The sequence below is a fragment of the Chrysemys picta genome, chromosome 4 (genome assembly GCF_011386835.1).
Source record: "Chrysemys picta bellii isolate R12L10 chromosome 4, ASM1138683v2, whole genome shotgun sequence".
In the NCBI taxonomy this organism is placed as follows: Eukaryota; Metazoa; Chordata; order Testudines; family Emydidae; genus Chrysemys; species Chrysemys picta.
In genome coordinates this window covers 12,029,884-12,038,488 of record NC_088794.1, presented here as the reverse complement: position 1 = coordinate 12,038,488, position 8,605 = coordinate 12,029,884, and the positions used below count along the sequence as shown (strand labels likewise).

The 8,605-nt window shown below is 49.2% G+C and overlaps 1 protein-coding gene across 1 annotated transcript; it reads right to left on the bottom strand.

Moving 5' to 3' along the window:
• Positions 1-879: 879 nt before the first annotated feature.
• On the bottom strand, positions 880-8,387 carry LOC101950506 (olfactory receptor 5T17-like). The gene is made up of 2 exons (XM_008171712.4): positions 7,461-8,387; positions 880-923 (listed from the first exon to the last, which is right to left on the bottom strand). The coding sequence occupies exons 1-2, from the start codon at positions 8,380-8,382 to the stop codon at positions 880-882; spliced, it is 966 nt and encodes a 321-aa protein (XP_008169934.3). The 5' UTR covers positions 8,383-8,387.
• Between the last annotated feature and the right edge of the window lie 218 nt (positions 8,388-8,605).

Below are 8,605 nucleotides of genomic sequence, written 5' to 3'. Positions count from 1 at the left end.
GCTCTACAAAACACCTAGCTCCAAACCTAGAGCTGCTTGCTGTTTTAGTCAATGGGAGTACGATGAAGAACCAGAACTATACCATTATGCCAGATAGCAAAGATCTGGTGTTAATTATTTCCAATACCTCTCCCCAAACAAGACAAGTGACTCCAGACAAGTGATTTCCATTAGGTTTTAGAATTTGTTTGGGGAGAGGCATCTCTCCCCTGCCGCCGTAGCCAGTGGCAGATTTAGAGTTAGTGGGGCCCTGTGCTCAGCTTCATTTTTGCGGCCCTCCCTCAGGACCCAGCCAAGAAAAAGAACATCCTCTCTTATCTTCCCCCGTGTTTTTCATTCTTTTTTTCTTCCTCCTCCTCCTATATGATAAGTAATAGGCAGTAAATGAAAATAAAGTGAAGCACCTTAATACAGTGACACTGGGTGGTCACTCAAGGTAATGCACAGTTGCTCCATGAGGGAAATGCTTTGTGCATTACTCGGAGTGGGCCACACAGTGTCACTGTTGCTCTGTGGGGGAAATGCTTTGTGCATTACTTGGATTGGCCCTCTGATGTCACTGTTGCTCCATGAGGAAAGTTCTTTGTGGGTTACCTGTATTGGCCACCCGCTGTCACTGTTGCTCATTGAGGGAAATGTTCTGTGTATTACAATGAATGGCTACACAATGTCACTGTTGCTCCATGAGAGGAATGCTGTGTACATTACCCTGAGTGGCCACCCAGTGTCACTAAGTATTTCCCTCATGGAGCAAGAGTGAAACCAGGTGGCCAATCCAGATAATGCACAAAACATTTCCCTCATCAAGGGACAGTGGAGTGGCCACTCTGAGTAAGGCACAAAGCATTTTCCTCATGGAACAACAGTGACACCTGGTGGTCACTCCGGGTAATGCACAGTTGCTCCATGAAGGAAATGTTTTTGCATTATCCCGAGAGGCCACCCAGTGTCACCCTTGCTCCATGTGGGAAATGCTTTGTGCATTACCTGGGTTAGACACCAGGTGTCAGACTTTCTCCATGAGGGAAATGCTTTGTGCATCACCCTGAGTGGCCACCCAGTGTCACTCTTGCTCCGTGAGGGAAATGGTTTGTTCATTACCTGGATTGGCTGTCTGATGTCACTGTTGCTCATTGAGGAAAATGTTCTGTGTATTATACCAAATGGCTACGCAACGTCACTGTTGCTCCATGAGGGCAATGCTTTGTGCATTACCCCGACTGACCACCCTGTGTCACATTTGCTCCATGAGGGAAATGCTTTGTGCATTCCTCTGTGTGGCCACCCAGTGTCACTGTTGCTGCCCAATTCGCAGCGTTTCAATGTGGCAGTGATGGCATGTTGGGTTTTATTTAAATTCTTATTTTTACTTTGTTGACAGCTGCTAATTTTGGCCCAATTTGCTTTCTTTGGACAGACCGTAATGCATAGTTGCTCCGTGAAGGAAATGCTTTGTGCCGTCGTCGGAGTGGCCACCCAGTGTCACCCTTGCTCCATGAGGGAAATGCTGTGTGCATTACCCTGAGTGGCCACCCAGTGTCACTGTTACTGCCCAAGGTTAATGCTTTGTGCATTATTTGGGATGGCCACTCTGTGTCATTGTTGCTCCGTGAGAGAGATGCTTTGTGCATTACTCCAAATGGCCACCTGGTGTCACTGTTGCTCCATGATGGAAATGCTTTGTGCATTACTCGGAGTGGCTAGGGTTACCATACGTCCGGATTTTCCCGGACATGTCCGGCTTTTGGGGGCTCAAATCCCCGTCCGGGGGGAAATCCCCAAAAGCCGGACATGTCCGGGAAAATTGGGAGGGACGGAGGGCTCGGCGGTGCTCGGCCAGGGCCTCTGGGGCTGAGGTCGGCGGTGCGGGGCCGGGCCGGGGCCGGCGGTGCTCGGCAGGAGCCGGGGGTGCGGTGCCGGGCCGGGGTCACGGGGCCGTGCCGGGAGCCGGGCGCGCGGTGCCGGGCCGGGGGCCAGGCGGGGCCGGGAGCCGGGGGCGCGGTGCCGAGCGGGGGTCGCGGTGCCGTGCCTGGAGCCGGGGTCGCGGTGCCATGCCGGGACCCGGGCGCACGGCCGGGCCAGGAGCCGGGGTCGCAGTACCGGGCCGGGGGCCGGGCCCGCGGGGCCGGGCCGGGAGCCGGGCCGCGGGCGCGGTGTCAGGCCGGGAGCCGGGCCCGCGGGCCGGGGGCACGGTGCCGAGCTGGGCCGGGCCGGGAGCCGGGGTCGCAGTACCGGGCCGGGAGCCGGGGTCGCGGGGCCGGGCCCGTGGGGCCGAGAGCCGGGGGCGCGGTGCCGGGCCGGGGTCGCAGTGCTGGTCCGGGGTCACGGGGCCAGGGTCACAGGGCCGGGAGCCGGGGGCGCAGTGCCGGGCCGGGGTCGCAGTGCTGGTCCGGGGTCGCGGGGCCGGGGTCGCAGGGCCGGGAGCCGGGGTCGCGGGGCCGGGCCCGCGGGGCCGGGGGAGGAGCAGGGGGCGGAGCATTCAGGGGAGGGGGCAGAGTTGGGGCGGGGCTGAGGGTGGGGAAGGGGCGGGGATGGGGCGGGGCCGGGTCCCCATAGAGTGTCCTCCTTTTTAAAAACTAAAAGATGGTAACCCTAGGAGTGGCCACCCATTGTCACTGTCCCTTCATAAGGGAAATGGTTTGTGCATTACCTGGATTGGCCACCCGGTTTCGCTGTTGCTCCATGAGGGAAATACTTAATGACACTGGGTTGCCACTTGGGGTAATTCACAGTTGCTCCATGAAGTAAATGCTTTGTGCCTACCCCGAGTGGCCACACATTGTCAGTCTTGCTCCATGAGGGAAATGCTCTGTGCATTACTCCAAGTGGCCACCCTGTGTCACTGTTGCTTCATGAGGGAAATGCTTTGTGCATTACTCCAAGTGGCCACCCTGTGTCACTATCAGGGGGTAGCCGTGTTAGTCTGTATCTACAAAAACAAGGAGTCTGGTGGCACCTTAAAGACTAACAGATTTATTTGGGCATAAGCTTTCGTGGGTAAAAACCTCACTTCTTTGGATGCATAGTTTTAACCCACGAAAGCTTATGCCCAAATACATTTGTTAGTCTTTAAGGTGCCACCAGACTCCTTGTTGTTCCTGTGTCACTGTTGCTCCATGAGGAAAATGCTTTGTGCATTTCCTGGATTGCCCTGTGTTACTGTTGCTCATTGAGGGAAATGTTCTGTGTATTACACCGAATGGCTACACAACGTCACTCTTCCTCAATGGGGGAAATGCTTTGTGCTTTACTCAAAGTGCAGATTTGCACACTGAAGTGACAGGTGTAAACTTGGGGGAGACCTAGGTGTTGGCAGGACGGTTGTGCCCTTTCTTTCCTCCTTTGTCACTCCTCTGTCTCATAAGCATGTCTGTTCTCCTCAAAGTGGAGTGTGGCTTGGTGTATGGTGTGCACAGGGCCGGCTCTAGGGTTTTTGCCGCCCCAAGTGGCGGGGGAAAAAAAAAAGCCACGATCGGCGGCAGCTCCACCGCTCCGCTTCTTCTTTGGCGGCAATTCAACGGCAGGTCCTTCCCTCCAAGATGGACCTGCCCTCTGCCTTGGAGCTGCTCCCCAAGACTCCTTCTTGCTGTGCAGGGGGGGAGGAGAGAAAGAACGGGGCTAATGTCAGGGTGTCCCCCTCCCCACTGCTCCAGCACCCCGCTTACCCCATCTTCCATAGAGCAGGGGGGACACACGACAGGGCTGAGGACGGAGGGAGCTTGCTGGCAGCAGCTGAGGTCTCAGCAAGCTGATCTAATTAACAAGGCAGTGTACTTAAAGGGGAAATGCGCCTCTCTCTCTCACACACACACGGTGTGTGTCTCTGTCTCTGTCTGCGATGCTGTCTCCCCTCCCTCCATTCCTGCTGCCTTGTAGAGTGTGAAAGTTAACCCTTGAGGGCTCAGCCAATTGCTAGTTCATCATTTAGCAGTAAGGCATTCCCTGGGAAATATCTCACCCTCTGACTCCTCCACCTCAACCAAGCTTCACAATCATCATCACTGTGTGCCAGTATTAAATTGTTTGTTTAAATTGTTTAAAACTTATACTGTGTGTGTGTGTGTGTGTGTGTGTGTGTATAGTCTTTTGTCTGGTAAAAAATATTCCCTGGAACCTAACTCCCTAATTTACATTAATTCTTATGGGGAAATTGGACTCACTTAACATGGTTTCACTTAAAGTCGCATTTTCCAGGAACATAACTACAAAGTTAAGTGAGGAGTTACTGTATGTCTTTGAAGCCCTTCGGCTGTCCTCTGCGAGCCCCTCTTCCCTGACTTAACTAAGAAAAGAGTACTTGCTTTGGGAGGAGAGTGCCAGGCATACATACACAGTGGCCAGCCCAGTGGAGCTGGGGTTTCATGACCTGCTCTTCTATGCTGGTAATATCGGCTGCAGAGAGAACGCTGATGTTAGTGTATCAGTCTTCCCTGCTGATCCTGAGACTCCTCCTCAGGCAGTGCTGCTGGAACCACTCCAGCCCCTTGAGATGTTGTCTGTAGCTGACCCAGGTCTCGCACCCACAGAGAAGGGTGGGGATGACAACTGCTTTGTAAACCAAGATCTTGGTGCCAGTTTGCAGGTCCCTCTCATTGAAGACTCCTTTGAGTAGTATTCCAAAGGATGTGCTGGCACAGTGGATCCTGTATTCAATTTCTGTGTCAATGCTGGCTGTTTGGGAGAGGTGGCTGCCAAGGTATGCATGGATTCTCCACTGATGGTGATTTGTGGGGTACGAAGAGTAGTTTGTGCAGGTGAGGACTGGTAAAGTACCTTGGTTTTCCTGATGTTGAGAGAGAGACCCAGGCAGCGATAGGCATCTGCAAAAAGATTTAGGGTACTTTGCAGATTGGCCTTTGTGTGTGCGAGAATGACACAGTCATCTGTATACTGATCAGTGATGCCAATTCTCGTGATCTTAGGTTTTGTTTGGAGATTGCGGAGTTGATCATCCATACAATACTCAATTCCGATTTCATCAGGAAGGCGGTCGTGGATGAGAAGCAGGATCACGGCAAGGTAAATGGAAAAGAGTGTTGGAGGAATGACACAGCCCTGCTTGACACCAATGCGAATGATGAATGGTTCAGTCTCTGAGTCGTTGCACAGAATGGTGGCAGTCATCCTGTCATGGAGTAGTCTGATGATGGAAATGAATTTCCGTGGACAGCCAAATCTACACAGCACCTTCCATAGGGCATCACGATTGATAGAATCAAAGGTAGCCATCTTACAGCAAAAAAACTTCAGGACCAGACTCCAAAGAGAAACTGCTGAGCTTCAGTTCATCTGCAAATTTGACACCATCAGATCAGGATTAAACAAAGACTGTGAATGGCTATCCAACTACAGAAGCAGTTTCTCCTCCCTTGGTGTTCACACCTCAACTGCTAGCAGAGCACCTCACCCTCCCTGATTGAACTAACCTCGTTATCTCCACACTGATTTATACCTGCCTCTGGAGATTTCCATTACTTGCATCTGAAGAAGTGAGGTTCTTACCCACGAAAGCTTATGCTCCCAATACTTCTGTTAGTCTCAAAGGTGCCACAGGACCCTCTGTTGCTTTTTACCACCAAGGGTTATCCTCTCCCTACAATGGTGGACACAGCCAGGGAATGTATGCTCCGGGATTCCCTTTCAACAAGACCCCCCCCCATCAGTGACTATTACAACAGATGCCTCGCTGATAGATTGGGGCACCCACTTGGGTCACCACAATGTACAAGGCAAGTGGCCAGCGACGGAAACCCAACTACATATCAATTTCCTGGAACTCCGTGAGGTACACAATGCATGCTGACCCTTCCTCCCACTCATACGAGAAACCTCAGTCTCTATTCCCACTGACAATGTGGCGTGCATGTTTTACATCAATTGCCAAGGAGGAGCCAGGTCTCACTCGCTATGCGTAGAAGCCATGAATTTATAGAACTTCTGCATCAGCAACAATATAAACATCACAGCATCATACCTACCAGGGTGCCAAAACACTACAGCCGACAACCTCAGCAGGCACTTCTCACAGGAACACGAGTGGGAAATCCACGACAGTGTTCTCGACACAATATTCCAAAAATGGGGTCACAGAGTAATCGACCTTTTCGCCTCAGTGACAAATCATAAATGTCCAGTGAAAGTATATGGCAATAAAGATTGTCTTTCAAGTTGCTCATTTTAAAGCAGGCATTGGTCTATGGGGCAAGAGAGGTGGGAGGAGGCCATATCTTATACTGACATGCTTGAACCTTTCATAAACTCAAGGTTGGTGTGTGGGAAGAACTTCTCCCTACAGAAGAAACAAACACAACAGAAACAGGACTTCTTTGTTCTGTTCTGCAACTTTGAATAAGAGTTATTGCTCCAACATCTGGCATTTTGCTGATTAGGCTTTTTTTTAGCAAAGCAAGGTTATCTTTTGTTTATTCTGCTTTCTCTTAGCTAATCACTATTTGCTTTGGTCTCCTGACCAAACTCTGGACTTCAGGTCTGGAAAAGAGCTGGCCCAATCCATATACCAAGTTATTACATAAGCTGCACATGGATTTTAACCCTTCAATATCAGCCTCCCACCCCCCTGTACCCTGTTACAATGTAATAGCAAGCATTTGTATTGTATATACACCTGTAATTAAGTAAGCCATCAAACAGGTATAAACCTTGTGTAATGCAAATGAATCTTAACAGGAGTGTTAATTCCTGCACATTAAAAGCATGTGGTCATTGTGTGTGAGATTAAAGATCAAACTCTCTAAATGCATTCCTCTTTTCCCACCATGAAGAAAGAACTCACATGGGGGCCATCCTGTCAGCTTGGTTTCTGTGAGAAGCAGCAATAGATATGGAAACAAGGAAAAATTCTTCATCTCTTGGCTTTTTGGATTCTAACAGGGCAGAAAACTGAACCAGGAGGTGTAGATCCCCAGAGTTATTCTGAGTAGCCCTGAAAGACTTTTGGGAAACTGGCAGAACTCTACGTCTCTGCTACCTTTTGAAATGATAGACTGTGACTCACCTGTGCATATATTTTTATCTGCTTTAACCTCTCAATAACTCTCATTTCCTCACTTCCTCTTCCTGGTCTCAGATCACCTTTAGGACATGCTGGAATGCCTGTCTTGGCTCCCTTGCTCCAAGATGAACAATATGTAGGAGTCAGAAGCCTCTGTTGAATATGCTTGTGGGTAGGTACAGATTTGCCTATCAAAGTTGCCCAGCTTGGGTATAGGTTCTGAGATTACGGGGTTGGAATTGAGCCTTAGGTAAGCAAATCAGAGAATTTCCTAGGAAGCAGGATCCGGCCTTTGTTGCTGTCAATGCTGTTGACAGAAGGGTTATACATAGAATTCATGAAATAGATTACGCAAGTGAGAAGCTGAAGCATTACTTCCTTTGAAGCCATGCATTGTTTATTGTTTTATAAAATTGTTAATTATTAAATTTATTGGCAAACAATTTTATCTTAATTAAGGCTCTCAGGGCATCCTTCACATCTTGGTTTCTCAGGCTGTAGATGAGGGGGTTCAGCATGGGGATCACCACGGTATACAATACAGAGAATATTTTGTCTTGGTCCAAAGAGTAACTGGATGTGGATCGGAAATTCAAGAAGAGAATTGTCCCATGGAATATGGTGACAGCCGTCAGGTGGGAGGTGCAGGTGCTGAAGGTTTTCCATCTCCTATTGGTGGAGGGGATCCCGAGGATGGTGCTGAGGATGTAAATATAGGATACCAAGACTGATAGAATAGTGATTATTTCAATTAGTCCAGCAAGGTTAAATATCAGGAGTTCATTCGTATGGGTGTCAGAGCAAGAGAGCGATAACAATGACGTAATAGCACAGAAAAAATGATTTATCTCCTTAGACCCACAGAAGGACAAACTAAATGTGAAGCTTGTGTGTACCATGGAATGCAATAGGCCAATTATGTATGACCCAGCTACCAGTGAGACACAGACTCTAGGGGACATGATAATTGTGTAGAGCAGAGGGTTACAGATGGCCACATACCGATCATAGGCCATCACAGCCAGGAGGAAACATTCTGTAGTGCCCAGGGCTAAAAAGAAGTACAATTGTGCTGCACAGCCAGCCCAAGAGATGGCTTTTCTCTCCTCTAGGAAGCTCACAATTGTCTTGGGTGCGGTCACAGAGGAGTAACAGATATCCAGGAAAGATAAATTACTGAGGAAATAGTACATGGGGGTATGAAGCCGAGATTCAATCCTAATTAACATGATCATTCCAAGATTCCCCACCAAGGTGATGGTATAAATAGCTAGAAAGAATGCAAAAATGATGGTCTGAAGTGTTGGGTTTTCTGTTAATCCCACAAAAATGAATTCAGTGGCCTCTGTGGTATGGTTATCCACAGCCATTTTGTCTAAACTGAGTTACCTAGATTTGACAAAAGAGAAGAGACAGACATTAGATGAGATTATATAGGCAGCTAAATTAACTGCGTAGAGATGAAACACTTGTGTCAATCACTTTCTTGCTTAGTAGTCATAACTCCATGTGCATGAAGGGCTCTGTTAGAAAGTGTTTCCATACCCCAGTAAGAGCCGTTTACACCACATCCTGGTGCTATTTGGTGTTTTT